Source organism: Rhagoletis pomonella, unplaced genomic scaffold, assembly GCF_013731165.1.
Source record: "Rhagoletis pomonella isolate Grant_MI unplaced genomic scaffold, Rhpom_1.0 Rhpom_scaffold_00013, whole genome shotgun sequence".
NCBI lineage: Eukaryota > Metazoa > Arthropoda > Insecta > Diptera > Tephritidae > Rhagoletis > Rhagoletis pomonella.
In genome coordinates, this window is record NW_023458567.1 from 7,365,559 (window position 1) to 7,383,567 (window position 18,009).

General features: G+C 30.5%; 1 protein-coding gene across 11 annotated transcripts in view; it reads right to left on the bottom strand.

Annotated features, from left to right (window-relative positions):
- Positions 1 to 18,009, bottom strand: part of LOC118748689 (dynamin) — a 54,182-nt gene that overhangs the window by 10,741 nt on the left and 25,432 nt on the right. For 8 of the 11 annotated variants that reach the window (XM_036483298.1, XM_036483294.1, XM_036483296.1 and 5 more), the window contains 8 exons: positions 17,896 to 18,002; positions 14,423 to 14,616; positions 12,385 to 12,504; positions 8,137 to 8,151; positions 3,952 to 4,155; positions 3,787 to 3,880; positions 2,948 to 3,084; positions 1,838 to 1,989 (listed from right to left, as the gene is read on the bottom strand). In XM_036483298.1, the coding sequence (XP_036339191.1) occupies positions 1,838 to 1,989; positions 2,948 to 3,084; positions 3,787 to 3,880; positions 3,952 to 4,155; positions 8,137 to 8,151; positions 12,385 to 12,504; positions 14,423 to 14,616; positions 17,896 to 18,002 (1,023 nt within the window). Of the gene's footprint in view, positions 1 to 4; positions 173 to 1,837; positions 1,990 to 2,947; positions 3,085 to 3,786; positions 3,881 to 3,951; positions 4,156 to 8,136; positions 8,152 to 12,384; positions 12,505 to 14,422; positions 14,617 to 17,895; positions 18,003 to 18,009 lie in introns of those variants that run through there. The other 3 variants (XM_036483303.1, XM_036483300.1, XM_036483301.1) reach the window with 3 other exon arrangements.

Genomic DNA, 18,009 nt, shown 5'->3' on the forward strand with positions numbered 1-18,009 from the left:
TATTTTTCATTGAATGCTTACACATTGAGATGCCGATAATTGCTTAAATAAATTTTTAGTTAATTAAATTTAGTTTGTAGTATGTAATGTTAAGGTATTTTGTAAACACATAAGCATATGTACTTGTAGAATTAATGGTGCGATTTAAGGTTATGTAGTAATTTAGCGACGTCTGTTAGCAAGCAGCGTTACATTTCGCGCGGCGAAAGTAGAAGGAGCAGCGTTGCATTTGAAAAAAGTTCAATTATTCACAAGAATGGTTTGCGTTGCGAAAAAAATGGAAATGGCAAGTTCATTTGAATGAAAATATGTATGAAGTTAGTATGAGTTGAGAGAGAAGTCAGAGATGAAAAGATTTTTTTTTTTATAAGTTTTTGTTCGGTGTTAGCCAATTTAAGGCACACAAAATTTGTGAAAATAGAGTGAACAATGGGAAAAAGAAGAAAAGAGACAAAAACATCTTTTGTTATTAAATTTCTTGTGATGTTAGGATGAAAAAGAAAAAAATTTTACAAAAATCTATATACAGCTGACTACTTAATGATCGTTAACATAAAAGTGAAGTGGAAAATAACTTCGTAAAGACCCAAACTGACTTATATGTATGTATTCCTGACAAAACGTAGTTAATCATAAATTGTAAATACATACATTACAATTATAAAACCAAAACTTTGTCATATGCAAAATGGAATCTAAACTGCATAGTGAACTGCTTTCATAACGTTAATACATTTTTGGTTTAAGATAAAATTCAAGTACCCAAAACTAGTTTGAACAACAGCAGACCAACAAAAATCTTTCGACTGAAAATGATACCTGCTACTGACATCCTAATATTTTTTTGTCAATTTACCACAAAATCCGGCATATCAAATGTTTACACTTTTTTTCAAAACTTGTTGATTGTTAAGAAAATTTATCGAATTTTTATAATTTTTGTACAAAGTTTGAAATGTAGATTTATATGGCGTTATAGATTTAGAAAAAAATCTAGATTTTATAAAAAATCATAAACATTAAATAAATAAAAGAAAAAAAGAGTCAAAACTGGTCAAAGTATCGCAATCGTTTTATTTTGTGGACAACTGTATGTACCTGTTAGTTAGTCACATAATGATTTAAATAGAATAAAAACTAAAGATTAAAATTAAATTAAAATAATTAAATTGACACTTTGTTAACATAAACATTATTATTATATAAACGATTTACTAGTATTTTCAGTTTTCTAATAGATTGTAGAATTTATTTCCTTTTCAACAACATAAATAACGAATTTATTAAGAATTAGTATTTGAAGTCATTATAAAACAAACAATTTGTATAAAAAAATTTAATTTTAATTTTTTTTTTTTTTAAATAAATGTCAATGTATAAAATAAAAAAGGTAAATGTATCAAAAGTAAAGCCGCGCTAAACCCAAGAAAATTACTCCTAAATTTTGTCAAGTGGTATGCATAGTACGATTTCTTTTCAATTAAGCTTAAGTGCAAAACCCGATTCCTCGTTTGTATGTAAGTAACCAATATACATAGTTGTTACCTCCTATTAGTATTAGATCAGCGTGTGTTTTTTAAAGCGAAAAAGAGGTCCCAATCGTCGATAAATTAAGTTTTTTATAAGTACTTCGTGTAGTTTTAGAGAAAATTACCAATGTTTCTTTAAACCATATTCAGTTTAACTAATGATTCTCACTTCCGTTCGACAGTGCATAAAATAATAACTATTACAAATAATAACTATTACAAATAATAATCAAACAAAATCAAGCAAAGTTCAAAAACGCAAGTAGAAACTACTTCGAATAGAGAAAAAATAAAAATTGTGTACTTACGAAGGTAATAGTGGTGGTGGCAAAGCGCCGCCAGGACGGCCGCCTGGCAATGGTGGAGCACCGCCGCCTGGGCGATTGGGAATCGCTGGCGCTGGACGCCCTGATGCAGGTGGTGGTGGCGGGCCGCGTCCACCGGCGCCGCCCAAAGAGCCCTGCAAAGTAAAATTAAGGAGAAATTTAAAAATGACAAATACATATAGGAGTTTTAATCAGCTTTAGCTAAAAGAAAATGATGAATCGATTTGATATTTTTTTTTATTTACAAAAAAAAAGAATACTACTTTCTTTTGTCAATTTCTTTATTATTATTGTGTTATTTATTTATTAAATTTTTTTATTTGTTAATCTTTCATTTTTTATATAAGGCCGTAAGGCAAAGTGCCCTAACCGGCTTTTTTGTACTCAACTACTCAAATAGTTTTACATTTTAAATTAAGTTTTTTATTCTTTAGTTTTAAAGTACAAAGCTACATGTACATATAATAAAATTAAGGAAAAGGCTACTTTTATTTTAAAATTGATCTCATTTTAAAATATTTTAAGTAAAAAAAAAAATGTGCGTTAGGCTACTTCTGCTCACATGGCCTTTTTAACCGACTTCCATAAAAGGAGGAGAAATCGGTTTTGTTTTTTGCTTAAAAATTACTTGTATTCATGTATATACGTAATTTTTAATTTTTCTGAACTTACTATTTTTATTAATTTTGTTTTTAATTAAATTCTTCTTAATGTTTTAATTTATGCATGTATTTACTTTTCTTAATTTATTATTATTTTTTTTAATTTTATATTTTTTTAAGCGTTTTTATTTTACCGCATAATTTTTTTATTTCTAATTGTTTATTTGGTAATTGATTCAATTTTTTTTATTTTGTAATGTTAAAATTTTATATTTTGTAATGGTTTAAATTTTATATTTTGTAATTGTTTAATTTTGTATTTTGTTGTTTCATTTTATTTTGTTATTTTTTTATTTTTTAATATCCAAACTTTTTAATATAATTATTGTTTAATTTAGTGTTTATTTCCCAAATCCTTTTATTTTTATCGATCTTTTTAATTTTTTTGTTTATTACTTTTTATTTTTTATTTTTACTATTTTTACTTTACCTGTGATGTGGGTGCAGGTTTGCGTGGACCACCAGGACTGGGTGGCGAGAGACGTGGATTATCCAAGCCGCTGGGCAACCAATCATTTTTAACAGGTGGTGGTAGCGGTGACGACACTGTGGCCATGGATACATCACCTGGAAATATTTCGAATATTTTTTATCAGATAAATTCGGCGAAAACATAGTAAATATATAGTTCGAAAAGATATCCGACAGATGCTATTCACTCGAATATAATCTTTCACACTCGCTTGTTACGACACTGCGAAACGTATTAGATCCGATAATAACAAAAAATGAATAAAAATCATTTCGTACGATTACCAGAACAACGAATATCGAATCGTACGATATTGAAAATTTGGTTTTTCACCTGATATTGATACAAAAAGAAATATTGTCCAAATTATTAAATTAATCATCAATCAATTGGTCACTAGAACACCTTAACCGTTGTTTGGAAATTTTGTATGAAGTCAAAAAACCGTAGGAAACTACTTTGTGATATTTTTTGGATTAGTTGGTGAGGGAATATTTTGATGACTTAAATATTGCAGCCGTCATCTGCTATCAAATGATTGTCTTGAGAAATCATGCACCGCACCCAAATCATACTTTTACCAACACATACACTAAAAATCGTAGCTTTGATCTCATTTGCTTATGTTTTGAAAAAAATGTTTTTCAATGACGAACTTTGACAATGAAATTCACCCAATAGGTGGCGCTTGAGTCGAGGTATTTTGACAAAGTGGTTGTAAAGACCATTTTTGGCGCAATTTTGTTACACTTTTCCTCCAATAATCTTGCAATTTTTTTTTCTGCAACCTATCTTACCGATAATTCGTAGCGCTTCCTTGCAGGCATGATACATGCGCAGCATCTCTTCACGTTTTGTGGCCGATTCCGCTGATTCTTCCATCATTTGTGCCTGTGAATATTGAAAAGCAGTCATAATGTAAGCATCTGAACTCTTAATTCCACAACCAATAAAACGCTCACCTGATCTCCAGTGGCATACAAGTGCGCCAACAGCTCGCCATTGATGAAATCTTTTGTATTGTTAATGATTAACATCATAATAGCTTTCGGTACCATATCACGTGTGGTCTTTGTGACGATCTTCATGTACGAATCTACCAAATTGCGAATGGTTTCCACCTGACGCTCCAGCTGTGGATCCGATGCGCTCTCTTCGTTGGCGGACTACAGTTGCAAAGAGTGTTGCAGCGTCGTAACCAAAGCGGGTGAATAATAAAAATTGTTGTGGTAGTGATGGTGTTGGTGGCGGGAACGGTGACAGTAATGGCGAAATATGGTGGTGAACGGAGTTTGTATAAAACGTAGTGTATGTAAACAAGTGTAGATGTGTGAAGTGAGGAAAGTGCGCATGTGCAACAGCAGCAGCGCAGCAGAAGCATTACACACACGCATACACATTTCGCATTTTTTTTTTTGAAATTTCAGTTTTTTATTTTTAATATAAAAATTTGTATAGGGAAAGGGAAAGAAAAAAGAATAAAAATGGATAATGTACAACTTTTCTTTTTTTCTCACAAATCAATAACAAATAATAAATATAATAATCATAGCGTAAGTAATCCCATCACAATAAATTTCCATTACACAGTTTCTCATTCAAGGTGTTAGTAGAGTAGTTGGAAAAAAGTAACCATAAAAATAGATAAACAGAAAATAGCATTTAAATGTGTTTGCAAGTAATAGATATCAAGCGCTTCCAAAAAAAAATTGGTCGAATAAAATCTCGGAAAATCTTGTGAAAAAATGAATTATTAAAAAAAAAATGTTTTTTCCATATTTAGAATTAAAAACTTAAAGCCGATTTTTACGATCTTCTAAAATAAAATAAAATTTTGAAAGTAGCAAACTTCATGTTAATTTGGTTTAAACTGAATTTGCGCTATATACTGAATGCATAAATCGTGTATAAAATTTCGAAAAAAAGTAATTTTCAAAGTAATTAAACAATTAATAATAGTACACTTTAAATAAATTGGAGTGTGATAGTGAGTACACCTATTTGATTACTTTGAAGCGTAAAATAAAAAAAATTCAAAAATAGGCAAGTACATATAATCCAAATGCCTCTAATTTTAGTCATACTGGCACCAAAACTTAACCAAAGACACAATAAAGCAAACGAAAGTTCGTCCAATAAGTATTTGCTGCATTTTGGGCTACAAAAAAAGCACCTTTACAAACTTGAAATTAAACTTTCAGCCTCATTGCGTAAGTCGTAAATTAGACTAAATTGTACGACTCAACATTGGCCCTGCCTACTGTCGTGCTGAAATAAGTAGATGACAAAAGTTGTCCAGTGCTGCCAAGTTTTCCCGTTTTGATACAAATCGACACTCGAAATACGAATTGAACTCGACACGACGCTCACATTGAGAATGTTTGCTTTATCAGCTGCCAAAGAAAATTATATTCAATGAATACGAATTTTTTCGATACTTAATGGACGAAACGTTAATATTTATGCATAAGTGAGTTAGTATTTATATTGTATAAGTATTGGTTATTGTATTTACAGGAGTCGTACTTCTTTAAATTATTTTTAAGAAAAGTTGTTTTTGGTTATGAAAACTATACCTCTTCTCTATGTAGCTTTAACCGAAAAATTTAATTAAACAGATATTGCTCCCAATGAAATTTGGAAAATAATGCATACTGAGGGCCTAACAGATACGAATTTATTCGCTTATTCGTTAAGTAGAAAGGATTTCGCTCAGTTTTTTTTTTTATCTAACGGAAGGAATGAGGGAAGGTAATAAAATCGTCGACGAGGTGAGTCTTGAGATCATGCTATGGCATCAACATAGTTACTGATTTGAAAGCTAAGTAAATCCTTAAAACGGCTTCTGCTAAGAGTTGCGTTAAGCTCATCTTACAGCAGGCTAGGGCTGGGAACTTCATCCGGATAAACCGAGTATCCGGATGCCTAATAAAATTATTTTGTTACGACGGTCGACACAGATTCATATATCTGGCCAAGGACTGCCAGTCCATCATCACTCCCCAAAAACTCTTTGGGGAATTTGTATGCTGTTACAACAACAATAATCCTTTGCAACCCAAGATATGGCAATGCCTTCCGTCCCTATTTGCTTGTCTGAGAAGGTGATTAGTTGCATATAAAGTCTTTAGTTGGACTTAGAGCCCCACGCAATGTCCGTTTAAAGATAGGTTTGTTGTTTAAAATTTGATTGCAGGCATTTTTGAATCTTATATGCAAGTTCACGGTATTTATTTGTTTAAATACTCATTTAGATAAAAAAAAACCAAGAGCAGCTACAAATATATTTTAAAAATAATATGCAATCTTATTCTCGCTCAGATTTGCTTTGATGTATACTCCCTATGGTACGAAAATTTATATAACAACAAATCCATATGTATGTATGTATGAATGCATTATTAATACTGACATTATAAAGTTATTTTTTATGATTCTGTTTGTTGTGATGTACGTAATCGTGACAAAGAGGTTGTTTGTTGTTTATCAGATGTGTTTCGGGTAGAGAATGAATGACATGAATGGAACAAAAACTATTAAGAAGCTAAAAGAGTATAGACCTTTTCTCTACAAATTTTGTAAACACTGAGAGTTTATTGAGTTTCGAATAAACAAAAATTAAAAGGAACAAATAACAATAACCGAGATGTATAATTATTGAAATAGAGAACAGAATAAACGCAAAGAACTGCAAAACAAAAATCGGACACACACACAAATATTTTCAAAGAGGTAAATATATATTTTTTTAGATTATAACAATGCAGAATTAATACTGAATTGGTGCTAATTCACTGTTCGAAAATATTTATGTTTTCCAAGTTTGGGCACGTGAGATGATGCAACAGATTGTTTGACAGTAAAACTTGTGATTTAGTTACAAAAAAATGAGATTTAAAGTAAAAATTGATTTTAGCAAAACAAAAATAATATTTCTTATCCTTTAATTGATTTATGTTGAAGTTTTTCTAATTAACAATATGTTGGATAATCCCCTCAATTTTGTGTTGCGTGTTCTTACAACAACATGAACTGATAACAGGAAACACATTATTAATTAAAGACAAATTAGCAAATACATAATTATAGTTCAATATTAACCTAAAAATAGGTAAAAATAAGCATATAAAACAATTCAAATAAACGGTTAGGAAATTGCTTTTTTTAATGCATTCTCGCCACACATACTCATAACGAACAAACAAAATAAACAAATAATTAACGGGTTTTAAAAAAATTATTAACAAAATTTTATTTAATTGATTTTGCAAACATACGTTTTTCGTTTTCTGTTGTAAACATATTTATTTTTAATTGTTTTTAACGTTTGTATAAAAATAGATTTAGAAAAATAAGAAAAAAAGACGAATTAAAAGTGAACGTGGAGATCATTTTTTTTTAATGATAGACATACATATGTATTAAATTAAGCTAGTTTCTTAAAGGCCGAACATAAAATAATAAGTAAAAATTATTATAATTGAGCACATTTAAAAGAAAAAAACTAAAGAATAAAACAATCAAATTTTTAATCAAATAAAATTTAATAAAAATTAATAAAATTTAAACAAATTGTATTTAAAAAAAAACAACTGAATTAAATTACATCTTAAAAATTAAATCAAATTCAAAAATTAAATCTTATTTAAATAAAAAATTTATTTAATAAAAATAAATTTTCAAACGTTAGAAAATTTTAACACTTAAATAAAATAAATAAATTTTATAAAACACGTGAAATGAAACCAACTTAAAAAAATTAAATATATAGAAAAATTTAATTAGTAAATTCCACAAAAAATAAAAAAAACACTAGGGTCACCAATTTAAAGAAGCAAAAATAATATTCCGACTGCTTTTGCCGTTTAAAATAAAAATAAAATAAATTTATAATAATAAAATATAAAACGTAAAATAAAATTAATGAATCATAACCTCCAAAAAATTCATGAAATCCCATCTCAAAAATAAGCCGCTAATTCACCAAATTAATGAAAGATAAAATAATTTTTTTTTTACAAATGTATGCGTTTTCCCGTTTCTTTTTTTTGTTAAAACCCCTTACTCCCATACATTTTTTTAATGTTGCAAAGTACTAATAAAATGCCAAACAAATACGAAAAGTTTATGAAGTAAGTGAAACAAACCTCTTGTCCTTCCTGCTATGGAGAAAAATTCGATAAAACAGAGAAATATACGAAAGTTTGCATTACAAAAATAGTTTTGATTGTTTTTTTACTTAATTTTATTATAGTTTTTGATATATATATTTTTTATTTTTATTTATTTACGCAGCTTAAAATGTGTAACTTTGTGTGCGTTAGTTGTAACGTATTATTTACATACATTGAAAGCGAATTGGGAGGAGGGAGGACGTGGAGTTATGTATGTAGGAGGAAAATGAATTAAAAAAAAATTAATTAGATTTTTTCTAATTTATATGAAAAAAAGTTCAAGTAATTACTTTAGAGATTCTCTCTTCAATAAAAAAAAAAATATTAAAAAAAAAAGAAATTTAAAAATAAAACATAAAAACAAACATAAAGCACATGAGGTTACTTATGTAGTTACTGGGAATCATGAACACGTGTTACAAAAAAACGATTCTATACTGGATAACCAACATTAAGGTGGGTAGCTAGCTAGTCTTCAGCTGCTTTTTTTTCAAGTGAATATCAGCGAAATAGTTCCTTTTCTATTTGCCGTTCATTCTTTTTTATCAGCCAAATTTTGTTATAGTCGTTAGTGTATCGATGAAATTTTTATAAACATACAAATATCGATATATTATGATTACTATAACCGATATTTTATGGGCAATGAGTCGCACAAAACTTTCGAATCATGAACTACTAAAGTCTATATTCTATTTGAGAATTATTGGGGAAAATTCTAGCCATGTAATCAATTTGGGTGTTCACAGTTTATTCCATGATACAAAAAAGAAGGTAGTTTCATTACTACTATTTTTTGATTATAAAGCAGATTTCTGACATTTCTCCAGATGCAAACATTAAGCAAAGCTTTGCCACATTGAATTTTTTTGAGGGGAGATTTTCTTTTAAATATTTGGGATTTAATGAAAGAGTAAAATTTACATACAAAAAATAGCAAGTTGATGTGTTCGATAATCAAATTTGAACGTATTTCATTTTAAACAAAATGAATAAATTTACATAACAAAACTCTTTTTTTTTTAATAGTCCAAAGAAGATGTATTGATAGATATTTCGTCATAAAAGCATAGTCCGGAACATGCTTCGGAGAAGGTTGTATGGTCTCATTGCCTCACATTAAAGGAGTCACAATTCAGAATTTTCCCGAAGTGAAGTATCTCGAAGTAATTCAAGATACAAAACTGTCGTGTAAATCTAACGTGGAACACAAAACCTCTAAAGAATTGGCAGCATTTTCGCAATGTAAGCAGGTCTTTGGCAAAACGTGGGGTGAGTCACCATAGGGTATCCTCTGGATTTATACCTCTATGCTCAGACCCATAATTAGTTATGCGTCAGTGGTATGGTGGACCAGATTCTCAATCAAGAGCGTGGGAAGTCTGCTTGCTAAACTTCAAAGAACTACTGCCGTGTGCTGTACGGAAGCTTTCTGTACAACACGTAGGGATGCAAATTTTGAGCAGTAACATCGATACATCGATGTTTCGATGCATCGGAGAAGAGAACATCGAGGCTAAAATACATCGCCAGAGATACATCGATATATCGATGGTTTCCGATGTTTTACAATTTGTTAATTTCTAGTTAAATTTAAAGCAATATTGAATACTTTAATTATCCTTTCTATACCCTTTCTATTATTAGAATCAAAATGCATACCATCGTAAGTTCGTTCGGGCCTAAAGATCCTAGGCCTGATCTTGTTGAAATTCTAAAGGGTGTTTGGTTCTGTTTTAACGGCTAGGTTATTAGCATTCAGAATGAAAAATGTTGTGGAAAAGCAACAATAATTTACAAAGGTAAGAAGTTATAGCTGCTGTTTGGGAGATCACCACATCTACTAATCACAACCGCGGTCACTGAGGAGAAGTGGTGATCTCCGAAATAGCAGCTATAACTTCTACCGTTTGTAAATTTTGTTGATTTTCAATAACATTTTTCATAAAAAAACGGCTGAATATAATTGTTATAAGGCCATAAATAACAAAAAAAATCTGAATGAATAATAAATTTAAGGTCAGTCAAACACACCGAAAGAAGAAGGGAGTCTCCTTAAAGTCGATGTTTAAAACATCGGTAAAACTTCCATCTATGTATCGTCAATTTCGCGATGTTAGTAAATTGTAAACATCGATGGCAAACATCGAAAATTGAATCGATATTATCGATGTTTCAAAAACATCGATGCATCGTTTGCATCCCTAACAACACGTGGCGCTGCTTTTGATGCACTGCTGCACTTACCGTCACTTTGTATCTTCATACGTGGGAAAGCTTTAAAGGCCACCTGCAGACTAAAAAGAAACGGATGCTGGTATAACACTGAGTGGGGCAAGGCCGAAATTGCTAGCGGCAGAAATTTGAGCACTTGTGTCTTTTCAATGCCACAAGATAGTACGCCACCTTTACCTTTGTTGAAGAGATTCTATAATGTTTAGTTCCCTGAGGCTGAATGCTGGTTTAATACCAGCACTGAGCCCGGAATCACCCATAATTGAATCTTCAATGATGGCTCCAAAACTGACTGTCTCTGGGCTTTTCTCTGGGGAAGTATGCTTCGGTCTTCCAGGCTAAGGTATTTTCAGTGACAGGTAAACTGCACTTAAGGCATTGGACATCCCTCTAACTACTTACTTCCAAACTCTGGGTGCCAGTTCAACCGGCAGTACCTCCTATCGTCCATAACAATAGTATATATCATAGCATGAAGCACCGAAATTAAAGCCTTGAAAAGCACATCCAAATCCTTTTCGGTGACTGGCTTTAGAATAAAATTATTTAATAATAGCTAATTTTTGCGATCGACAACATATTTCAAAGAAAAAGTTGGTTGGTTGCTCTTCAAATATGGTGATGTATGAATTTCAATTTTCGTTATTGCTCAGATCGAAGGCAAATTTCCTTTTAATTTTGTAAATATTTTTTTTTTTTACAATAAATAAATGATTATTGAGGCTTAGTATGGCAGCACGAAATGTCACAATCTGCTTAATTGTCAGGTAGCTAATATGGCGCCCGAGAAGTGACAATGAAACTACCAAGGCGTATTTAACAAGGTGGTGTTGGCCGTATATAAGTAAAAAATTACACTAACAAATTATACGCTGATGTCCATACTGTCATTGGTATGAGTTACAACAAACACATCATTTTGACGTAATGGCCTCCACGGCGAAAAACTCAGCTGTCGCCCCAACACCACCTTGTTTAATACACCTTGGAAACTACCTTCTTTTTTGTATCATGGTTTATTCCAAAATGGATTACAAATGGATTTGTTGTAGTAAGAATTATATTTTTATACAAAATTTGCGAAAAGAAATTCGAATAAAAAACTGTTCACATGTACATTGCGAAAAATTCTCTGTGGTAATACTTTTGCTCGTCACTGTATATACATATGTATGTATGAGGCCTCATGCATAAAAAGTGAGCATAAGCTGGGACTCAGTTTTTGCACTTATGAAGTGAGCTCCAGCTCAAGAATTTGTACTGAAAATCAAGTCGGAGCTTAAGCTCCCTTTTCATGCATGACGCCCAATATGTTTGAAAATATCTGGGAAACAATACCTGAAATGATTGTACCATAGGCTAAGTGCATAAAACAAAATTCATAGAGAGAATTAAAAATGAATCCAGAGTATATCTATGAAAAACATTGAAATATCTGGAATGCGCGTAATGGGAGGGCCCTATTTTGAAGGATTCAAAAAATATATTTTGACCACTAATTAATCGGTGTTTTTATACTTAGCAAACGTACGCAAATGTGAAACTCCATACCATGTTCAGAATAAGGTCGTTCACTTAATGGAGGATTATAGCTTCGAAAGGTTTTTCATAAGCCGTCCGAAAATAAAAGCTTTGCGTGACATACGAATGAAACAACGCGGAAGAAGCGTAGTGACTCGGAGATAAAATTTAAACGAAACACAAACACCTAGTACATCTGTAATCCACACAAAGTAGAATTTCGTATCTGGTATTTATTTTAATAAGAACAAAATATTTTTCGGTTTTATCACTTTAAAAGTCAGCCGAAAAATAGCTAGCCACCGTCGATGCGTTTAAGCGAATTACATAAATGCAATATACGAATACATATACTCATTCAATGTACATCATGACAAATGTACATATGTATGTATAGTATAGTACATACCTACATGAAATGTATAAAAAACAATTATCTTTGCTTAATCATATAAAACAACTTACCTCATCACCATTCTCTTGTGCCACTTGCTTCTCAGGATAAACGCCAGCGCGTAGGAATGAAGCCTTCCACGATTCAACATCTTCAACGGTCTCACAAGACAGCTCAAGTTGTTTATAATCCTAAGCGTGTAAGGAGAGGGAGCGGGGGAGGCAAAAAAACCAAAAAATTTATTAGTTTGTATTAAATTTTTTGGCTCATAAGCAACGCGAAAAGCAAATTATAAATAACGAAAATCGAAATGAGCAACAGGATTGGTAGAAAATAATTCAAAACAAATATTTTTGCTTTCAGGAAGTCGTGGTGGGGTGAGCAAGTATTTGAAAACAAAATAGGGCAACAGTAAAAATTTGGTGTGTGGTGAAAATAAATTATGGAAAAAATCGTTTAGCAAGTGGCTACTTACGAAGAGCTAATGCGAGTATTTATCTATTTTCGTAAAAAAAAAACAATTTTTCATACAAAATATGCAACTGCGGGCAATGGCAAACTTTCCAAAGGCACTGTGAACCAATATTTTTGCTTGGTTTTTTTAACTGCTTTGAAATTGATGCCACGCCATGGCATATTTTAAATGAAAATTTGTTGCTGGGAAAAATGTTGATAAAAACATAGTAATTTTTATCAAATACAAAAAAATTTAAACGCCGTTTTACCAAACAGTCTGTTGCCACACAGGGTTGCAATTTTTCGATTTTTTTTTTTTTTAGTTTTGTCCACGCAAGAGCGTAGAGAGCACACTTACATACATACTCAACTCAACGAACTGAACTGAACTTGAAAAACGGGTGTGTGTAAGAAAGAGAGGCAAACATACGTATAGTAATATACATACATACAATATTAAAGAGGGCGGGAAAATGAAAATAAAATATTCGTTTTTTCTCTTTTAAGAATTGTAAGCAACTTAATGGATTTGAAATAATATATTGAGTTCTGTAAATTAATTGGACATCTCATTTGATTAAGCGGATAGTGATACGCTACATATTATAGAATTTTTTTTTATTAGTCTTATAAAATTTTTTTTAAGTCATTTTAGAAAATTCTACCCAAAAATTTTTACCAGAAAACGTAAACCGAGTTTTTAAAATTTACTTTCATTAAGAATTTACTTTGATAAAATTTTTTGCAAAAAAAAATCAAATAAATATTCACAAAAATAAATCAATTTTCAAAAAAAAAAATATTTCACAAAAAAATTGCACAAAAGAAATCACAAAAAAATCAAATAGTTCACAAAAACATAAAACATTACAAGAAAATTAAAAAAGTACCAAATACAATTATGTGTTTAATTTTTCTCAAACAAACATTTTTATATAAAATTCAGTTAACAATTAAAAAAAAACTATGTATTGGTGCAACTTTACATAATATACCCGTTTTACTGGATAGTAAGTCAATAAATGAGCCGTTTATATTGAAAGTGGCATAAGTCGTTTCCACGTAATATGCTTAAGTGTTTGGTTAACTCTAACTAAATGCATCGGTAAATCATTATACATACCGTCATAAACTAATGACAAAACTTTTTACTTTTGGCTGATGAAGTTAAACGAATGACAGACGCATTCGAATACTGCTAAATTATCACTGAAGTCAAGCGGCGTGAAATGACTTATACCACTTTCAAAATAAACGGATCAAATATCTGCCTTTTCTGTACCAGGATTCTTTTGGGTCAAACGGTACTATTGCATAATTTTTGCCGACATTTTTTAACACTTCTGTATAGCGCAGCACTATCTCACTATCAAAAGAAGCACAAATTTCCAAAGAACTAGTGAGTTGATTTTTCTTTGTTTCCACTATAAAAGCAACATTTGAAAAAGTATTCTAAAAACATCATGCGACATAGATTTAAGCGCGACTTTTTTATGCATTTTTTTAAGTTGTTCTTGCTGTATTATTTGTTGCATTTTCTGTTTCTGTTGTTGTTTTTGTTTTCTCGATTTTTTAATCTTTTCAATTTCTGTTTTGTAGGTGGTCTTGGTTATACGTTGTAAAATTTTTTTGTACTTTACAAAAATTACTAACCTTATAAACATTACGTCCATCTGGACTGAATAAAGCAAATGTGACACGTCTTGACATTGACATGAAGCCCTGTTCAATATCGCGTAATTTCAAACCATCCAACGGCAACATAAATTTCTTCTCCTTCTCATCCTCATCCTTGTACCAGGAAATACTCTCCGATGTCAGGACAAACCAATAGGGACGCGAACCGCCTGCAATGTTGTTTTCGTTGTTGTTTTTTTTTTTGTGTCGGTGTAGCGAAAAAAAGTAGTAAGTATTGCACAAGGTTGTACGAGAGAGGAAGGCATTATATGTATGCATAGGGTGATTGCAGGCGGGAAGTGGAAGGTGTTTGGAAGTGTGTTTTTAATTTTGTTTCGATTGTGTAGTTTTAATTTTTTTGTTGTAAGTTGTAAGTGTGGGGGTGTCAATGCCATTCGCCCAAGGATTTTTAAGTTACGGTTTGCCGTGCAGTCGATTAGAGTTGTAGTACAGTTGACAGTTAGCGCACAGTGACGGTCATTTTCCATTTTTTGGCGTTATTGCATTTAATTTTTATGAATTGTGTGTAGAAATTTTGTTGTTAATTATTAAGATGAGAAGCGTAAGAAGAATTGGCGAATAAACAGCAATTGTACGATGAGGAAATGCAGATATAGCAATAAGACGTGCATGGAATGAGACAAAAAAGAAGAAAATTTCGAAAAAAAAATGATTATTAACATATTTTTTTTTTTATAGATTTATTGTATTGAACGCTCATGAGCATGAAATATGATTATTTATACAAGTAATAATATAATAATTTAAAATGCCTACTTAAAAATACGATATTTTACATAATGTACAGATAAATATATTTTATACCTGAGACTTTCTAAACTAACCTATAGTCATTAAGAGGATAATTACATTATTTACAGATATTTAACAAGAAAAAAAAAAGAATTTAAACTGAAACACATTCATAACTAGCTTTGACGGCAGGAAAAATATAACTATAGGATAAAGAAGAAAAACGCGGTATGAAAGAGATGATTGATGAGATTGTGAGAGAGGAAGGAAGTTTGTAGCAGTAGATTTAAGAACAAAACAAAAATAGAGATAGAGGAAATAGTGGTCCTAAGCACTCATTGCATTTAGCGGTTGTGAAACAAGCTTGAGGAAAAATAGACTAATTGAGCAGATAAGAAATGAATGATAGCAAGGGTAATGCGAAAGCTAAGGAAGAAAGTATAGGGGAGAAAAAAATGGATGAAATGGATGGTGATGGATGAAAAAACCAGGACTTGAGTTGACTTGGCATTTACTATTAGCTTCTGATAGGGCAGAAGATATACGACTGGCGTGCTTTATTGAACTTGGCTTAAATCGCTTAGGCGGTTACAGCGCCAAACAGCAGCCAGAAGAGGAAGTTATTAAAACGAACCATTCGGGGCTGGAAGAGAATTTTTAAACGAGTATGAAACGAAAAAGAGTAAGGAATGAAAAGTAAAACTTAAGAGAAAATTAAGTGCAATAGAAAAACAAAAAACGGAGAAGCAAGCAAGCGACATTAAGCTGCTACTTTAATAATTTTGTTTTTTCAACTATTTGCAAATTTATAACGACCTTTTTTTTTAAAACTTTTAGGTTATCTTATAAACTCTCGCCAGTTTGTTCACACATTTAAAAGTATTTGTAAATGTTTAAGCGGCTTCCTTCACTGCATACAATCAAAAACTATACGCATGCGCAATTAACGAAGTAATGTTTTTTTCTGAATTTTTTTTTTAAGAAAAAAATTTGTTTTTATGAAAAAAATAATTCTTATATTAAAAAAAACGTCAAAAGGCAAAAAATGTGAAAACTGTTATGATATATGTACGAACAATAATATATTTTTTATACAGTTCAAATTCAATAAAAATTTGTTTATACAATTTAAAAATCAGTGATTTTTAATTACAAATACGTATGTAAGTATGTACTCGTGTTCTATCTTTTATTTATTATACATAAGTTGCCTTAATAATTGCTTGGTGGTGTGAATGAGTGGTTGCAACACAAATGCAAACATTAAAAACAAAGTAAACAATTGAAAATAATTTTAAAAAAGTATCGAGCATTATACAAACCAAGAAATTGTGGTAAAAATCGCTTCAATGCTACAAAAATGAATAAAGAAAATCATAAACATAGGAGAAGGAAAGACAGAAAATTAAAATGAACATAGAACACTACATACATACATAAATAACGTAATGTTAAGAACATGCAATTTAATTAGAAAAAGACGAACACACTTTGGCAACCAAAAAAATATATAAGTAAGAGTTACTCTTACAAGTAAAAATGAATTAAATAATATTTCTTTTTTAGAAGTATATACTAATTCTAAGCATGAAAAAGAGACTGCAGAATAAATGAAGTGGATACAAAATGTTTAATTTTTACTACTAAAACACAGCAAAAAACTGAGAAATGTTCTTAAAGAAACAAAAACAAATTGAATAAAATAGTGCCGTTTGAAAGCACTAATAAATATGTAAACATTCATTGATGAGAGAATATTTGAAAAGTTGTCCCAAAAAGGTATACATATGTACATGGCTCTGACAGCTCTCAAACTCAAAAAATCTAAAATTCTTAGCTTGTACTAAAAGAAATGTTGATTTTTAGGTTATAGCTGCGCTACAAAGTAGTAATTAGTAGTATTATAATACAATTTATGGTGAAAATTAGATGACATTTTTTGGGCTAAAAAGAAATTGAGGATGATAATCGTAACTGAATTTTATAATTAATTTAGTAGCAGCGGTAAATTTTTGACAAAGTTACTGGAATATTTAGTACTAAGTTAAAGAAAAAACACTTATTGGTTTGCAACTTAGTACGAAATTTAATACTAAGTATTTTGATAAAAGTTAGTAAAAAATTAGTACTAAAATATTCTATGAAAATTAAGAACACAAAGTTTAAAATAAAAATATAAAAGTAGTTTTTTTTTTAATTTAGTGCTAAAGTAACTCAGTTAAAATGAGTAAAAAATGTGTGTTATATTTAACTTATAATTAATAAACAATATAACTTGATGAGGGATCATTTTTCGTGCGAAATTTAGTCCCAATCTTTAGTATACATTTTAGCACTTAACTTAATATAAGCGCTTAAATAACAAACGCCACGCACGTATTTAGAAATGAATGTATATTAATGAATTTTATAGATGTTTTCATATACAATTAACTAACAGCATTCGTTAAAAAACTCAACCTACATAGGTGCGCAGAAAAGCCCACGAATATCAAAGCACCCAAACCAAACGCAACACACCATAAATATGTAGTCTTATAACTTCTACCATACTACTCTTTACATACAACAGTAATTCACTATTAATTGACGCTTAAGGACTTTTCATAAACATATTAACTAAAAGTACGCTTAAAATATTTACACTAAATTTAATATTAAAAAAAAACTTAAACTGTAACAGATTCAGTACGCACCTTTCATAATGCCCAAATTTTGTATGACCATATAGCCTTTGCGTATAACCTGATTGCCCAGCTGGCGTGTGCCAGTCTTATTGGAATTTTCAGATTTATTCTGAGCACTAAAAA